Genomic DNA, 17,224 nt, shown 5'->3' with positions numbered 1-17,224 from the left:
TTTATAAGACCATAAATAAAATAGGGTCCTCAAATTACTTTAATCCTACACAATATATCCTTACACATTAATCTCATGAGTTGGAATTTTGAGGTTACCTTCTTTGATTTTACTCCAACCTCAAACTTTCAGGTAATAGTTTCTAGTCCTTCTCCCACACCTTGAGCCACAGCAAGTGCACCACGATTTCCTACTTCAACACTGGTGCCTTCAGAAAAGAAATGGAGGCAGTAAAAGGTATGAAATCGATATCAACAACAAAGTTCATTAGCTTCTTATCTTTCTTTTATCTCTCTCTCTACTTCTTTCTTTCTTTATTTGGATTCTTCTTGACAAGGCTTCCACGAAAATCCATTTCTTTTATGTTTTTTAATAAATCTTTACCTTAGAAAATGACTATCATGTCCTAAAATTCCCACCAATTCCAAATGTATCTTTCAAGTTTAATTCATTTTTTTTCTAACCTCGGTGTTAAATTCTCCCCCTTAGAAAAATTCATCCTCAAATTATACCTTGTGTCATGCTAGATGCTTCAAACAAGTATGGATACTGGGCACACATAGCATCCTCTGCTTCCCACGTTGCCTCTTGGTTTGAGTGATTTTGCCAAATTACCTTTACCGAAGCGACATCTTTGGAAGGAAGTCTTTTGACTTGTCTATCCAATATAGCCATTGGTTGCTCTTCATAAGACAAATCCTCTTGTATTTGTACAGATTGTGCCTGTAAAACGTGTGTTGGGTTAGGTAGATATTTCCGTAACATGGACACATGAAACACCAGATGTACACTCAAGAAGTATGGTGGTACTGCCAAACGATAAGCCATTGTCCCGATTCGTTCAAGTACCTCAAAAGGACAAATATACCGCGAACTAAGTTTACCCTTCTTACCAAATCTCATCAGCCCCCTTCATCGAAGACACGAAGAAAAATATGGTCTCCAACTGCAAACTCCAAATTCCGACGACGATGATCAACAAAAGTCTTCTGCCTACTCTGAGATGCTAGTAATCTATCTTAGAGCATTCCTTATTTATAGAATCCCGTACTAAATCAGGCCCGAAAAGAGCATATTCACCTGCTTCAAACCACTCGATAGGAGACCTATATCTCCTACCATACAAGCATCAAAAGGCGCCATCTGAATACTAAAATGATAACTATTGTTGTAGGCGAACTCTGTCAAAGGTAAATATTTTTCCCAACTACCACCAAAATCAAGCACGCAAGCCCGTAACATATCCTCTAAAATCTGTATAGTCCTCTCCGACTGTCCATCTGTCTAAGGATGAAATGCAATGCTTAAGTCAACACGAGTCCCCAAAGCTACTAGAAAAGCTTTCCAAAATTGAGCTGTGAACTGCAAACCAAGATCCAAAATCATTGATACAAGAACTCCGTGCAATCTAACTTTTTCATTAAGGTATAACAGAGCATACTAGCCTACAGAGTATGTAGTTTTCATCGAAAGAAAGTGCGCTGATTTTGTCAATCTATCAACAATCACCCATACTGAGTCATATCCCTCGCTGGATCCGAATAATCCAGTCACAAAAACCATCGTGATTCTCTCCCACTTCCATTCAAGTATCTCAATTTTCTGAAGCAAACCCGTCTGTCTTTGATGTTCAGCCTTTACTTGCTGACACACCAAACACTGGGAAACAAACTCCGCCACATCATTTTTCATGCCCTCCCACCAATACAATTGTTTTAGATCTTGATACATCTTAGTAGATCCTAGATGCACGGTGTACGTAGTATTATGAGCTTCCTCCAGAATATTCCTCGGTAAATCATCTACCTTCAGTACACACAAGCAATCATCGCACCACAAAACTCCATTAGAATCAACTCTGAAGTAGTTTTCCTCCCATCGTGAATAATCTGCACATAGTGAAGTATCAACAAATCTTTCAACTGGGACGCCTTAATATGATATGATAAAAAGGAGCACAGTTAAACGTGTGCCAAAAATACACTCGAATCATCGATCTCGAAGTGCACACCATTACCCTCCAACTTATGAAATTTTGACACCAAATGTCGTCTACTCACAGAAATGTGAGCTAAACTACACATGAATTTCTTACTCAATGCATCCGTCACTACAGTGGCTTTACCGGAAAGTAATCATAATGTCCATAACATGCATAAAATCGCATTTGGTTACAAAAATGTTGACAATAAATCTAATTGAAAAGAGCTTCCCGCTCTGAATTCGGATATATAAATTTTTTTATGAAGTTTTGTTTCATGAAAAAAATAAAAAAAAAAAATGGATGATTTCAACATGCATGCGAGAGGAAAGTGGGGCATATAAAAAAATAATGTGAGTGATGAGGACAATTTCCTTAGCAAAATTAATGTTTAATTTTTTTTTTTTATCTTTTAATGGGTTATGTAGAAACAATAGCTTGGACCTACTGAAAAAAACTTGAAAAATAAAGTGGCTTGGACTTATTGAAAAAAACTTTAAGTTGACGGAGCTAATGACATTTTCCTTAAAAAAAAAAAAAAACTAGTCAGGTTTTGTTCCTCGATCCTTGAGGATCAGATTGGGCTTTGGTTTGGGGTTTTATTTGCCAATGGGCCCCGTCCGATATCTGGGTTTGAAAACTTTAGTCACACCCCACCTTTTATTAAAGACATCCCAATTTGAGTTGACCATCCCTTGTAAAACTCAGTTGATGAGGTGTTTTTAGTAAAAAGTGGGGTGTGACTAAAGTTTTCCATCTGGGTTTAGCTCCTTTTTTTTCCGGCCAATGGTCTGTTTTATATAGATGAATCTTATTTGCACCCCCACTTTTGCTAAGTACACCCCAAAAATCATAAAAACTCATCATCTATTCACACCCCTCCTGACCCTACCATTCCCCTTTACTATTTCTTTTTTTCCTTCGTTTTCCTTGTCTCTCTTCTGCTTTGGCTTTGCCCTCTGCAACACCTCACCAACAGTGTTTGTTCTCTTCCTCAAAGCCATGCTCCTCAACCTACCACTTCCCCATTCTGCAGCAACATCACCTTGCCTCGCCTTATCCCCACCATGATCTTTCTCCTTCAAATCCCCATTTTTGTTGCGGTCAACCACTTTTCTGCTCAAACCAACATTACCCATTTTATTTCTCGATCTCAAGCCACCAATTACCTCACCAAGATCATCACTTGCTTTCCGCTTGGAACCCACACTGCTCCTCGGTCTCTTACTCCAAACCCTCCTCCTTTAACAAATTATGCCCCAAATACCTCCTCTCAAACTGGTGCAACGACCTACACCTCGAGACCCTCGGTTGTATACTTGCCTGTGATGACCTTGTGCACAACTTGGTGAGCACTGGAGGTCAAGTGAGCACCGGAGGTGAGAAGGTTGGGAGGGTAGAGAAATGGCTGCCACTACAATGGACAGGGTGCAAGTAGTAAAATCTAAAAAAGAGAGAAAATGAGGTGAACTCATAATTGTTTTAATTTAAGCTGGGGTTTATTTAAAATGAGGTGTACTTAGTAAAAATGGGAGTGTAAATAAGGTTCATCTTTATATATAATTTGTCCGGACTTTATCTCAATTCTCCTCCATTCTTGTCTCTCACCCCAGTTCTTCGTTAAACCCTATATAACCCCCGATTACCAGCCGGTACGTCGCTGGCACCGACCCTCGCACGAATTTGAGACCACCTCGTTTCCCACATAGGAGGGAGCCATGAATCCTTCTCTCCTTACGAACCCTCCTTCATGTACCTCGCATCGCCCACTTCTCTTTTATAATTTCCTCAATCCGTCGTTCTCCAACACCATTAACCGGCGCTGTTTCAGAGTCTCCGTCCCCCGAAGCTCCTCGTCAGACCAACCATCATCCTCCACTTCCCTATCCACTGACTCCACGTCTCCTTCTACCCATGACATATTTGGAGGCAAGAAGGAGCTCACGGGGATCCAGCCAGTGGTGGAGAAACTGTCGCCGCCGCTCAGATTAGCGACCTCTGCCATCATTCTAGCTGGAGCTATTGCTGCCGGATATGGGCTGGGGTCTCGGTTTGGTAAGAACCGAAATGCTGCTTTGGGTGGTGCTGCCGTGGTTGGTGTGGCTGGAGGTACCATGGTTTATGCCTTGAGTACAGCTGTGCCGGAGGTTGCGGCCACAGAGTTACATAATTACGTGGCTGATTGCGACGATCCTGGTGCTGTTAAGAAGGAGTATATCAATGGAATTGCTAGAAAGTAAGCTACGTGCTGTTGAATTTAGTGTACATAACTTGATTGTATCATTTGCTAGTTTTGGATATTAGGTTGTTTGTTATTTCTTTACGAATTTCTAGTATATTTTGAACATATTGCACTTTTGTTCTTTACCCTTTTTGTAGATACGGTGTGAGCAAGCAAGATGAGGCATTTAACATGGAGCTTTGTGATATATACTGTCGGTGAGTCAAAAGTGAAATTTCATTAGAATGTTTGCTTAGCTGTGGAATAATACATGTTTAATTATCATTTATCAATCTATCTGTGAGATTCATTATGGTTGTTTGGATATGTCACAGTGTGATGCTTCATTTTTCCCCTTGAATATCTTGGTTATCCGTTTTCTTTTCAATTTTTGCTAGGTTTGTGTCTTCTGTCCTTCCTCCGGGAAATGAAGATCTTAAAGGCCATGAAGTTGAAACGATAATTAACTTCAAAACTGCTTTAGGCATCGATGACCCTGATGCAGCTGCCATGCACATGGAGGTATTTGATTTGTACGTAGGCATATGGTGTTAGAATGAACATACTTATGGTTGTACTTGTATATAAAGTGGAGTTTGCTTGCCGGCTTTTAGATTGGTAGGAGAATATTCAGACAAAGGCTTGAAGTTGGAGATCGTGATGGTGACAAGGAGCAGCGTCAGGTAGGTCACTTGTAATAGTTCCTGTCTTCATTTTATATTTCTCAGTAGTTAAACTATGACTTTGAATGGAGATATGCTAGCTTGACCATTATTACTGAGTCTCCAGTGCAGGCGTTTCAGAAGCTAATCTATGTATCAACTCTTGTCTTTGGAGAAGCATCATCATTCCTTTTACCTTGGAAACGAGTTTTCAAGGTCACAGACTCCCAGGTAATTCTTCCTCCTTTGCATACATGGAACATATGCAGTGCATTATAATGTGATATATCATTTTTATATGTATTTATTCATAATTCAATTTTGCACTGTAACTTTTTGTTTTGGTTTTTTCAGGTTGAAATTGCTATTCGTGATAATGCTCAGCTCTTATATGCTTCCAAGTTGAAATCAGTTGGGAGAGGTAGTTGCATTATATGCTAATACTGTTTTCTTGTGGTGGGATGTTATCTGAAATGATTTTGGTGGTGAGACAGATTACAGAGTTTCGGCATAATAATTAACTTTTGTATGGTTTAGGGCATGGAAAAATTGCCAACTGTTAGGTCCTTGCTCTTGAATATAAACAAATTTGGTGTTTTATATAATGCAATTTATGTAATAGCTTTATTAAAGTGATGCACATGTAAGTAATTATTTGAATTTGTATCTGTGCAATGGGCAGCTGTTCCTTTGGTTTTCCGTTGGTTCATGCTTTGGGTTAAACATTTTTGTCATTTTCTCAGTGGATGAGTGGGGGCTAGTGACTTTAGGCATTATATATCTTACCAAGACTTTCTTCAATTGAAATTCATTCCACTTATTTCGTAGGTGTTAATGCGGAACAGCTCGTTAATCTTAGGCAAGCACAACTTTTATATAGGCTTTCTAACGAGGTATCTTCATGTGAACATCTCGTTATTTCCAGATAATTGGCAGCTGGTTTATGGTTGTCTTTTAGAAGATGCATTCTTTTTTTCCCTTTTGCAGCTGGCGGAGGACTTGTTCAGGGAGCATACAAGAAAACTGGCTGAGGAAAATATAACAGCTGCACTTATTATTCTGAAGTCTAGGACAAGAACTGTGTATGCTCATTACTACTTACCAAAAGAAGCTATTAGTATTTTTAATTGTTACAATCTTATTGGAGGGTCTCTTCTTCACTCTTCAGTAAACTAGTCGTATCTGAAAGCTAACTTTTCCTGTTGCGGATTCTTTTGATTGTGATTTGTGAACCTAAGAATCATCATTGTCAAAGCTTTTATCCCAGTCAATGTTCAAGTTGTCTACATGAATCCATTATTGAAACCAACAAATTTCATATTTTGAATCATCATTATGCTTTAGCCAAACTTGGGACCAGTCAGGTCTCCGGGCAGAGCTGGACCTACGAGTCTAGAATTTTTTTTTTATCCTCTCAAGATCCATTGGAAACTTGGTATAAATATAACTCACATTTTGCAGCAGGGGAGTCACACAAGTTGTGGAAGAGCTTGATAAGATATTGACATTCAATAATTCTCTTATTGCATTGAAGAACCATCAAGATACTGGTCACTTTGCTCTAGGGGTTGGTCCAATTTCATTATTAGGTACGATGCGACCTAAGCTTGTGAATTCAAGTTTATTAAATCGTGGCTTTCTACTTCTCATTTGTACATCTTGGTTTAGGTGGTGTGTATGATGGTGATAAAAAGATTGATGACTTGAAGCTTCTCTACAGAGCTTATATTACAGATGCTTTATCAGGTGGTCGTATGGAGGAAAATAAGGTGATTAAACCTTGGCTTATAGTTCCTGTGACCTCATTCACGTTGCGAGCATCCCTTCAAAATGAAACTTAGAATTTGTTTTGAAATTTTTGATGGTTAGTGAATATTTCATTAAGAGTAATACCTTTTTCTTTTTCTATATCACTGACTACTTGAATGGGCTGAATTTGGGCTTTGTAGCTGAAATTATGGAGCTAAAACCATAGTTATTCTTTCTGAAACAATTTAACAATCCTAGGAGTATTTGAAAAGATTCTACTCTATCTCTCTGTTGTACTTATACTAGTATCAGTCCAGACTCCAGAGGAACCATCCTCAACTCTTCTGTGGTTCCGAATTATGAAAAGCACCTTGGTGAGCCACTTATGGGAGTCAGTTTTTTCAACTCCAATGCTAATCACCAGATTTTGAAGTTTAATATGCAGAAATGATGTGATAAGTTGATCAAATGTAAATTTATGTGCTTGTGTTCACACTTGTTTGCATGCAGAGTACTGCAAACTTTGCATGCTTAATCAATCTGGCTGCAGAATTTCATTTTTTTGCATTAATGGTTCTTCCGAAGAGGCTAGGAGGGTTTTTCACTGTAAATATAGATAATACTATGCGTGGCCTTGTGTTTGTTTGTAGCTTAGTTTTGCTTTTGGTGGAATTTGTTGGAATGTGGACTCTTTTGTCTAAATCTAGTAGTGCTCCTTTATTGCCTCTTTTTTCAGCCTTTTGCATTGAGCCAATTAAGGAATATATTTGGTTTGGGTAAGCGCGAGGCAGAAGCCATTACGCTTGATGTTACATCAAAGGTGTATCGTAAAAGGCTCGCCCAAGCTGTTTCTGGTGGTGATCTAGAGGCGGCAGATAGCAAGGCAGCCTTCCTCCAAAAGCTCTGTGATGAGTTACACTTTGATCCACAGAAGGCCAGTGAGGTTCATGAAGGTAATAAATGTTGGTGAGAAGAGAGCTGAGATATCCGTGTTCTTTCTGTAAATTGTTTGTGCCAATATCAATCTTTTCAAAATTTTCTGATATATTTCTTTTGGTTTAAGAAATTTATCGCCAGAAGCTTCAGCGATGTGTTGCTGATGGGGAGCTCAGTGATGAACATGTTGCTGCTTTGCTGAGGTTGCGCGTCATGCTATGTATTCCTCAGCAAACTGTTGAAGCTGCTCACTCCGATATTTGTGGCAGTTTGTTTGAGAAGGTGATTTGTGTTTCCTCTACATCTTTATGACAACCCTATAATCATGACACAGAATATTATTAGGCCTTTCCATCGACTTTTGTCTGATGCAAATGCAACTATGCACTGCTCAAAAAAGTTATTGCAAAAGTTCTGGAAATTTTTTCACCTTCTCTGTGGTGCACCTCTCTCATTTTTGGTTCTGTCACCTAGGATTTAAAATTATAGGGGCTTGAAGGGAATGGGTAATGAACCTTGTTGGGATTTTTGTTGAATAATTCAACGTTTCTGCATCGATTATTAGCAGTTCTATTATAGTGAACTGTACCTAAGTAATCTGATTAGTGTGACCATATCTGTCATGTTAATAAGTTTCTGGCTAATTAAATCTGCCCTTTAGCACCCGTTTTCCTAGATTTCCCTTGCTGCTCAGTAAAAAAAGTAACAGTTGCCTGAGCATGTCAACTATCTCAACCAAAAAGACACCATTGAGTTTTTCTTTGACTTACGCCAATGTGTATCTTTCCAGGTGGTGAAGGATGCTATTGCTTCAGGTGTTGATGGCTATGATGCTGATGTTAAGAAGGCTGTGAGGAAGGCTGCACATGGATTGCGATTGACACGGGAGGCTGCCATGTCTATTGCTAGCAAGGCAGTAAGTATAACATCCGCTGTGTTGACAATTATGGAGAAAACTTATTTTTCAAATCAAATTGTTTTCCCTCATCATTTTGTAATCCGCATACAGGTTCGTAGGATTTTCATGAATTATATTAGACAAGCACGGGCAGCAGAGAACCGTACCCAGGCTGCAAAAACACTGAAGCAGTTAATAGCTTTCAACAACTTAGTTGTGACTGACTTGGTGGCAGATATAAAAGGGGAATCAACTGATACAGATACTTCAAGAGAGGAGTCTATCAAGGAGGAAAAAGAACAAATTGAAGTGGATGAAGAATGGGAGTCCCTTGAGACTATTAGGAAAATAAAACCAGACAAAGATCTTGCTGCCAGGATGGGAAGGCCTGGCCAGACAGAGATAACTCTCAAAGAGGATCTCCCTGAAAGAGATAGGACCGACCTTTACAAGACATATTTGCTTTATTGTCTGACAGGTGAAGTGACCAGGATCCCATTTGGTGCACAGATTACTACAAAAAAAGATGATTCAGAATACATTTATCTAAATCAGCTTGGTGGGATCCTGGGTTTGACCACTAAAGAGATAGTTGATGTTCATAGGACTCTTGCTGAGCAGGCTTTCCGCCAACAAGCTGAGATCCTTTTAGCTGATGGACAATTGACAAGAGCCAGGATTGAGCAGCTTAATGAAGTGCAGAAGCAAGTAGGCTTGCCTCCTGAGTATGCACAAAAGGTTATAAAGAGCATAACGACGACAAAAATGGCAGCTGCCCTTGAAACAGCAGTCGGTGAAGGGAGACTGAATATAAAGCAGATTAGAGAACTAAAAGAAGCAGGTGTGGATTTAGACAACATGATATCTGGGAGCTTGCGAGAGAACCTCTACAAAAAAACTGTAGATGACATTTTCTCATCAGGCACCGGAGAGTTTGACGAGGAGGAAGTCTATGATAAAATCCCATCAGATCTCAACATCAGTGCCGATAAGGCAAAAAGGATTGTCCACGACCTTGCGAGAAGTAGATTATCGAACTCACTGATTCAGGCTGTTGCACTACTAAGGCAGAGAAACCATAAGGGGGTGGTATGAATTCTATGAGCTTAGTCGCTTATTTATCTATTTTCCTATTGAGACGTTTGTTTTTGCTGTGTGCACACACGTGGTTAGAGTAATACTTGGGTGTTCGTATTATATGTGAACGCTTCTTTTTTTTTTTTTTTTTTTTTTTTGAATAAGAGATTATATGAATGCTTGGATTGTTGAGTTTACAAGTTAAAGGCTTCTTTCTGCTCATGTAGGTCTCATCTCTTAACGACTTGTTGGCTTGTGACAAAGCTGTTCCTTCTGAGCCATTGTCATGGGATGTTTCAGAAGAAGTTGCCGATCTATATACAATGTACATGAAAAGTGATCCAGTTCCTGAAAAACTGTCACGGTTGCAAAATCTCCTTGGCATAAGCAATTCAACAGCTGCTGCTTTACAAGAGATTGGAGATAGAGTAATTTCAGTAGGAGCAGAGGAAGAAAACTTTGTATTCTGATCAATTTGTTGTGTTTAGATACAGAAACCAGGGCAAGGAACTCACTTGGTCGGCCTCTACAGTATCGGCTCCATTTTTCCAAGAGGGGAAAAAACAAAAAACAAGTTTGAGATGATGCAACTCTTAAATCGCTTCAATTGCCAAATATATGTGTAGCACATTCAGCTGTCCAAGGACATTCTGTTGGGTGTGCTCATCTTTGGTAAAATAGTTGGCTTGTTTTAAGTGATTTATTCGAATTTGGACAAACCCTATTTTATTAATTCAAAATCCACGAGGCAGTGGCTTCAATTCAGCTTGAGAAATCAGTGTAATGATGCACTCAAGTCGAAGATTTTAATCATTTATCGAAGTTGAAGAAGAGCGAAATTTTGCTAGTTTTCTTCATCGATCAGCTGTTAAGCTAACATGGTTTTACTTTAACTGATTCCCCCCTGTTTTTCAAACAAGCTAAAAGGTCAAATGGAGCAGATGATTGATTTTGAATAAATATATTTCTTCGCATCATTCTACAAGGCTAATATGAACCTTTTAGACATTTTTCAAGAGAGTTTAGGCAGGGAAAGATTATAAAGTTTGGTGGGTTTGCAAAAGAGTTCTTAATGCAAAGTTAACAATAAAAGATGTCTCTGGTTTATTTGACTTCATAGATTCCTTCGGGACATCTTGTTCACACAGCTACCTACTACCACAAATCAAAATCAAGATACCATAAATTTGAAAATGGTGAGTGGATCATTGGAGCAAGGATGACAAGATTAGTTGAGCCACCTCGATACTTATAACATGTTAAGTACTTCAACCTCCTCAAGATAAATATACCTCCACATATAGAAAATATATGTATACATCACACTTGGGCATGAATCAAAATTTTTGCTGAAAAATACCAAATAGAATGACTTAGTTGATTTTCAACACTTTTATCATAAACATTAATTTTATATTAACGTCATTGACCTATTAGACATTGAATCTCCTCTATATATACTACTCTCAGCAACAGTCACCGCCAAAAGCATAATCGCAAACCACTCTCTCTTGTTCATTATCTTTCTCCTTTCCTGGGCCATGGCAATGGACTCGTTTAGTTTTTTCAAATTCTTCTTCCTGTTTGTGTTTTGGTGGTTGTTTGGTTTGTCCCATGCACAATTGTCCTCCAATTTTTATGCCTCAACATGCCCAAATGCCCTGTCTACCATTAGAAATGCAGTGGCAGATGCAGTTAAGAAAGAGCATCGCATGGGGGCTTCTCTTCTTCGTCTCCATTTCCATGACTGTTTTGTTAATGCATGTTCACTTTCTCCTCTAAAGCTCTCTTAGCTCCCTTATCTATTATATCACATGCGTCCTCACATACAGTTTCATAACCATGACTTAAAAGCATTCTTTTTTCAATATATGATTCTCGATCCTAGCAGGCTTGGTGATAAAATCATTACACTATGTCTTAGACAATAATAATCACAATCCCTCCACATTTAATAGCACAACGACAAAGCTGCTCCACTGAACTATGAAAATCAAAATTCAAATCACAAAAATAATTCATCCATGGGGCTTGTTCAATTCATGAGTTCAGTGAATTACTTGCTAAAATTACAGACTGAACCTACTAAAGCAGAGTAAAAAGTATGTGTGTTTCACAGTAACTGGCAATTATAAACTAATAAGTTTTGTCTATATACCTGGTTCATGCAGGGATGTGATGCATCTGTCTTATTGGATGACACTTCAAACTTCACTGGGGAGAAGGAAGCTGGCCCAAATGCTGATTCTTTGCGCGGTTTTGATGTCATCGACACCATTAAATCTCAGCTGGAGTCTCTCTGTCCTGGAGTTGTTTCCTGTGCGGATATTCTAGCTGTTTCTGCCCGAGACTCCGTCGTTACTGTAAGCACATGTATTTTTAGCACAAAGGAAATGAAAGACTTGAATAAAACTGTGAAAGACACATATAAAGCAGAGCATGAAGCCATGAATCTAAAACTTATACTTTTGATGCATGCTATTACATATAATACTTCAGAAATCTACACATTCATTTATATATAGTGCAATTGACAAGCCTTGTTTTCTTTTTGTAGCCTATTTCTTATAATAAAAATACCCTCAACAGGCATTTATTAATCTTACACGAAACCATATTTAAGTTGACTTGTTTGCTGTGACCAACGTCAATGACACGTTTTGACATGAAGGGAACTCATTCAATGCAATCCATCATTTTTTGTGGTAACAATTCAGTGTGATGAATCGCAGTTATTATATGACAAGCTACAGTATCCTAAATTCTAATGGTAAAATATTTAAGATAACAAATATTCAAAATGGTTTTGATTGATTATCAAATGTTTTTAATTTTTAGTATGCAGTGGATTTATTTTCAAGTTATTGATCATTTTTGCAGTTAGGCGGACCTTCATGGACAGTGCAGTTGGGTAGAAGAGACTCAACAACAGCTAGTTTTAGCGCTGCAAACACTGATATGCCATCGCCAATTATGGAGCTTAGCGAACTTGTGGCCGCCTTCTCAAACAAAGGATTCAACACTAATGAAATGGTAGCTCTATCAGGTAATATCATACCAAGATAACTATCTAATTAAATTAAGGGTCTGTTGATGGACTATAAGAAGTTTCTGCCAAGGCAGCCTTCTGTGCTTGGACTGTGTTTTGCTGTTATGTAACTCTCTGAATTTTATAATTCAGGATCACATACAATTGGTCAAGCTAGGTGTTTACTTTTCCGAACCCGTCTGTACAATGAGAGCAACATTGACTCTACCTACGCAACATCACTAAAGGCAAACTGCCCAAGCACAGGAAGTGATGACAAACTGTCTCCCCTAGACACAAGTACTCCTGTTGCCTTTGACAATGCTTACTTCGGAAATCTGGTAAATAAGAAAGGTTTGTTCCATTCAGACCAGCAGCTCTTTAATGGAGGTTCTACAGACTCTCAGGTCACCACCTATAGCAACAATGCTCGTGCTTTCTATGTAGACTTCGGCAATGCCATGGTGAAAATGGGAAATCTTAGTCCACTAATGGGAACCAATGGCCAGATTCGCACCAATTGTCGGAAAGTAAATTAAAGAGCAAAAGATTATACGCTAGAAAGTTTCCGCAATAAGAACAAATGATATGATTTCTAAGAAGCAAAAATAAAAATGTAGAGGATTGTGCTATGAGTTCTTTATTTCCATTGATACCAAAGTCATGATAGTACATGTCTTTCACGTTTCAGCACGTGATGTAATCCTACTATACTAACAAATTGAAGATGGTAATGTTGGAGTATTAACGAAACACTTCTTTGTGTCTAATAAGAATCAAACTTCCACTTGAAGTAGTTTGAATGATAATTCGTAACATAGTTTCTAGTTCCTAGTCTTCCGAGAAGTTCAATTTACATTTTTTTTAAGAAAACAAAGATCAACAACCAAGCAAGTTCAGTTCTAACAATTCAACTCAAATATAAACAGAAAAAGTGCATGCAAATATACATGTAGTAATTGTGAGAATGAGACAGTAGTAGCGGATTCTATTATCGAATATAAGCAAAGGAAGCAATAATTTTCAGGAAGTATATATATGGAAGTGTTGTCCAATAGGGGCTTACTTCATTGAGATCATTCTTGGTGTATGTTGCGTATTGCCGCATTGATACTTCTACAATCAAATTCCATTGTCTTCATCCAGTTCTCAAAGTCTCCAATTTCCTGCCAAACACAACTCGCAATGCATTCCAAAATAAGGAAAACAATAAAATGCAAGAGACGATAGTTTTGAACGGTTCAAGAAGTAGAGAATATTAATCGAACCTTAACAGCAGTGTTGATGGAGTGAGAGGCAGCGAGCCACTGATCAGTCTGCTTAATGAACCGCGTAACTGTGGCGGCTAATGCACGAATCTCGAGCTCGATTCGCTTCTCGTTGACGAAAGACTCTTGCACTCCTCCGTTCACTGCATCCACCAGCAGATCCGCCACACGCCCCGCGTTCTTGATCGCCTCATTCTTCGCTCTCTCTGTACGGTTATTTACCAATAAAATCACACAAAACCTAAAAACAAACGGAGGACTAGTAGGAGAGGCCACTGACCGGCTTGGTCCCGGAGGCGGAAAGATGAGTAGTGATGTTCGTGGAGGAGCTGGAGTAAAGAAGCTTCGAGGTCTCTGGGTGTTTCCGTTCGGAATTTCACTATCTCCGATGCGGGCAGTGGCATCGACGGCGAGTACATTTCGGTCGCTCGGAACAGATCTTTCTCGTGTGGTTTATTTAGGGCTGTTATTGGTACGGTTACCGTTACCAAACACGGAATATCGTTACCATACCGATCCGTTTATTCGTCACGATCGGATCTAAATGCACCCAAACTTTATTAAGGGTACGTATGGTGGCCGGGTGGGTAGCATATATCGCAGCAATTATTGTAGCATATGTTGTAAACAATGTAAATTGTTGTAAATTACTTGTAAGACTATTTATGCGTTAAAGTTGAAACAAACTAAAATAAATTATAAAAAAATAACAAACCATTAATTTAATAAATGCATTTTATTTAATTTAATAAAAATAAAATAAAACCATTTATTAACAAAGAATTATATTACTCGATCGTGCTTCCTTCCTTCTTGAGCTCTCCCATTCTCTTCCACCGACTATCCACTTCCCCAATTAAACACCTAATTATCCCTCAAATTACTAGCTCCGCCAGATCCAGAAAGCAACAATGGCGGTGACGATTTGTTCGTCTACCAATCCATTCGATCCGAGGTCTTTTGCAGCCTAGGTGACAACAAGGAGGTCAAGCTCCAGATCGAGACAGAGGGGAACGAGTTGGCGATGAGTCAAGGTAGGTCTAGTGGTGTGTCGTCCGGTAGTGCAAGGAGGAAGAAAAATGGTAGAGAGAAGCAGAGGGTAGTTTTGTACAAAAATATCAAATGGCAAGAAATTGTCTCAAAATTGTCCAATTCTCAATAATATGAGAATGGTCATTTTATTGTCTTCAGATTGTCTCGATGTTTGAGCTGCAAAATGGCCATTTGTTTGAGCAGAATCATTTATTGTAGTTGAAAAAGTTAACCAAACGGGCACTAAATGCATCATATCTAAATAAACCCTACTTAAAAACATAGTGAACATAGTGTGTTTGGTTGGAGTTTTGAAAATAATTTTCTATTTTTTAAAACAAAAATGAATTTGAAAATTCGTTTGGCATATGTTTTGACTAACCTGTTTTCAAAAAATTGAAAACTACCACCAAAATAACTGGATAAGTTTTGTAAAATTTTTGATCAATAAGTCAAAAACCGATGGCAATTTTGTAAATAAAGTGATCTTCATCAACTTTACTCTCTCCCCTCCTCTACTCTCTCCCCTGTGCACCACCACCTCCCCACACCACATCGCCGTCTGGCCGTTGATCTAGAGCATTGGACCACCGAAATGAAGCTCTGGACTTCCACAATCCATTTTCGACCAAGCCCAACCATTAAAAGGGATCATGCTCGTTGGAAATTTCTTCGCAAGGCCAAGACCACCATAGCTTCAAACGCCCGATCCATATGCTGTATGAGTCATCAATGGTCACCAACACACCAAAAAGGTTGCTCGTTCATAGCACTTCACATTTCATGCCTTGACCGACATTGACTTGAACCGGGTCCAAATGACCCATATTTCTATTTATGGATCTTGTGGCTTCAACAAGAGTGTGCCTTTTAGAACGAGCATTGGTTAAAAACAATGGGCCTTGGTCACAACAAATTGGGCCAAATATTGTTTCCAAAATTTATTTTCAAAACTTGTTTATCCTTTTTAGAAACTAAAAAAGAAAACTATTTCCAAACACACTGTACCATTCTCAAGTACACCTATTTTTTATTTTTTCCAAAAAATCTCATCAACCCCCACTTCTTCCTCAGACCCTCCACCATCAAAACCACCACCAGCCACACCGCACTTCTCTCTCAACTCAAAACCATCACCAACTACGCCCTCAGATAGTGCAAATACCCAACAAAGTTAACAAGAACATAGTAACAGAAGGCATTGGGCATATCAATAAGATTAATAGTTTTACCTAAAAAAGCCCATGCCTTTCTGACCCTTAGATTTCCATACTCCATCTTCCCAAGCTTCACCTCTAATGGATAAGTAATGAAAAGGCAGATAGACAGGATCTTACGGGGCATTTGGTTGCAAATCCAATGAGTGTGAGTGTGAGGCAAGCTTGAGGAGAGTGTGAGGTGAGTATGAGATAAGTGTGAGATAAACATTACTATATGTTGGTATGAAATGAAGAGTGAGCATGAGTGTTAGAATTTTAATTGTACAATTTCCATACTGTCCAATTTTATGTACATAAAAATAAGAATAGATTAATTTAATGATTGTGATTGCTTCTTAATAAGGGGGTATAATAGTCTTTTGAGTATCAAACTCATTTTCCCTTATGGAGATTAGTCAATCTCACCATTTTAGTGAGCTTGGCTAATCTCCATAAGGAGGGAATGAGGGTGGGATGAGTTTGGGATTCCACCCTCCCAAACTCAACCAAATGAGGGAATGAGTGATTCTCACCCTCGGCTCGCCTCATTCCGTCTTCAAAATGCCAACCAAATGGCCCGTTAGACTTAGTCCTTTGATTGGTACAAATCACGAATAATTGATGGAAACACATTGTTGGAATATATGAGGATTGTTGATGAGATCGGGAGAGCAGGGAGTCAACCATGGAGGCAAGGTCTAAAGGGAGAGATCCATGCGCTGACCTAGTTGACGAGATCAGGAGATGTGACCATCATCTCCTCTATTGTCCCCCTCAACAAGGTTTCCTCCGGATTTGGCGAAAATGAAGACTTCCTCGTCTCTATTTTCTTCAAGAGGGTCGTCTCCGTCGCCTGTGCAGACAAAGATGAAACTAGGGTTTGGGTGGGGCTTCATGGTAGGGACAAATGGGGTGTTTTAAGAGTGTGTTTTTTGACGAGATTTTGGGGTACGCTTAATAAACAGTGGGGTGCATATAGCGCTCATCATTCGTTACATACTCTAGTTTCTTTCCTTTCCATATGACGAAACCTTGCTCTACCTACTGTCCATCACATAGGCGTCTTTTAGTGGAGCGATTGATTGATTTTCAATACTAACGAAAAGGGTATGAAAAAAAGTTAAACTTAAAATTGTGTAAAATGTTGTGAGGTGTTTGACGAATTAAAAGCGA

At 38.9% G+C, this 17,224-nt stretch overlaps 3 protein-coding genes across 3 annotated transcripts; 2 read left to right on the top strand and 1 right to left on the bottom strand.

Moving 5' to 3' along the window:
- Window positions 1-3,557: 3,557 nt before the first annotated feature.
- LOC119991038 (protein TIC110, chloroplastic-like) lies at window positions 3,558-10,299 on the top strand. Its single transcript, XM_038837219.1, has 15 exons — window positions 3,558-4,217; window positions 4,361-4,420; window positions 4,601-4,724; window positions 4,817-4,885; window positions 4,997-5,095; window positions 5,219-5,285; window positions 5,693-5,757; window positions 5,852-5,946; window positions 6,326-6,453; window positions 6,533-6,633; window positions 7,350-7,566; window positions 7,677-7,831; window positions 8,340-8,465; window positions 8,559-9,536; window positions 9,752-10,299. The coding sequence occupies exons 1-15, from the start codon at window positions 3,700-3,702 to the stop codon at window positions 9,992-9,994; spliced, it is 3,045 nt and encodes a 1,014-aa protein (XP_038693147.1). The 5' UTR covers window positions 3,558-3,699; the 3' UTR covers window positions 9,995-10,299.
- A 766-nt stretch (window positions 10,300-11,065) lies between these two features.
- Window positions 11,066-13,386, top strand: LOC119991039 (cationic peroxidase 1-like). Its single transcript, XM_038837220.1, has 4 exons — window positions 11,066-11,284; window positions 11,696-11,887; window positions 12,405-12,570; window positions 12,706-13,386. The coding sequence occupies exons 1-4, from the start codon at window positions 11,066-11,068 to the stop codon at window positions 13,089-13,091; spliced, it is 963 nt and encodes a 320-aa protein (XP_038693148.1). The 3' UTR covers window positions 13,092-13,386.
- On the bottom strand, window positions 11,445-14,460 carry LOC119991040 (biogenesis of lysosome-related organelles complex 1 subunit 1). Its single transcript, XM_038837221.1, has 5 exons — window positions 14,346-14,460; window positions 14,101-14,277; window positions 13,821-14,026; window positions 13,619-13,718; window positions 11,445-11,885 (listed from the first exon to the last, which is right to left on the bottom strand). The coding sequence occupies exons 2-4, from the start codon at window positions 14,237-14,239 to the stop codon at window positions 13,629-13,631; spliced, it is 435 nt and encodes a 144-aa protein (XP_038693149.1). The 5' UTR covers window positions 14,240-14,277; window positions 14,346-14,460; the 3' UTR covers window positions 11,445-11,885; window positions 13,619-13,628.
- Window positions 14,461-17,224: the final 2,764 nt, after the last annotated feature.

This window comes from Tripterygium wilfordii, chromosome 22, assembly GCF_013401445.1.
Source record: "Tripterygium wilfordii isolate XIE 37 chromosome 22, ASM1340144v1, whole genome shotgun sequence".
In the NCBI taxonomy this organism is placed as follows: domain Eukaryota; kingdom Viridiplantae; phylum Streptophyta; class Magnoliopsida; order Celastrales; family Celastraceae; genus Tripterygium; species Tripterygium wilfordii.
Note: the sequence above shows the minus strand (reverse complement) of the source record. Positions and strands in the feature narration are given on the sequence as shown.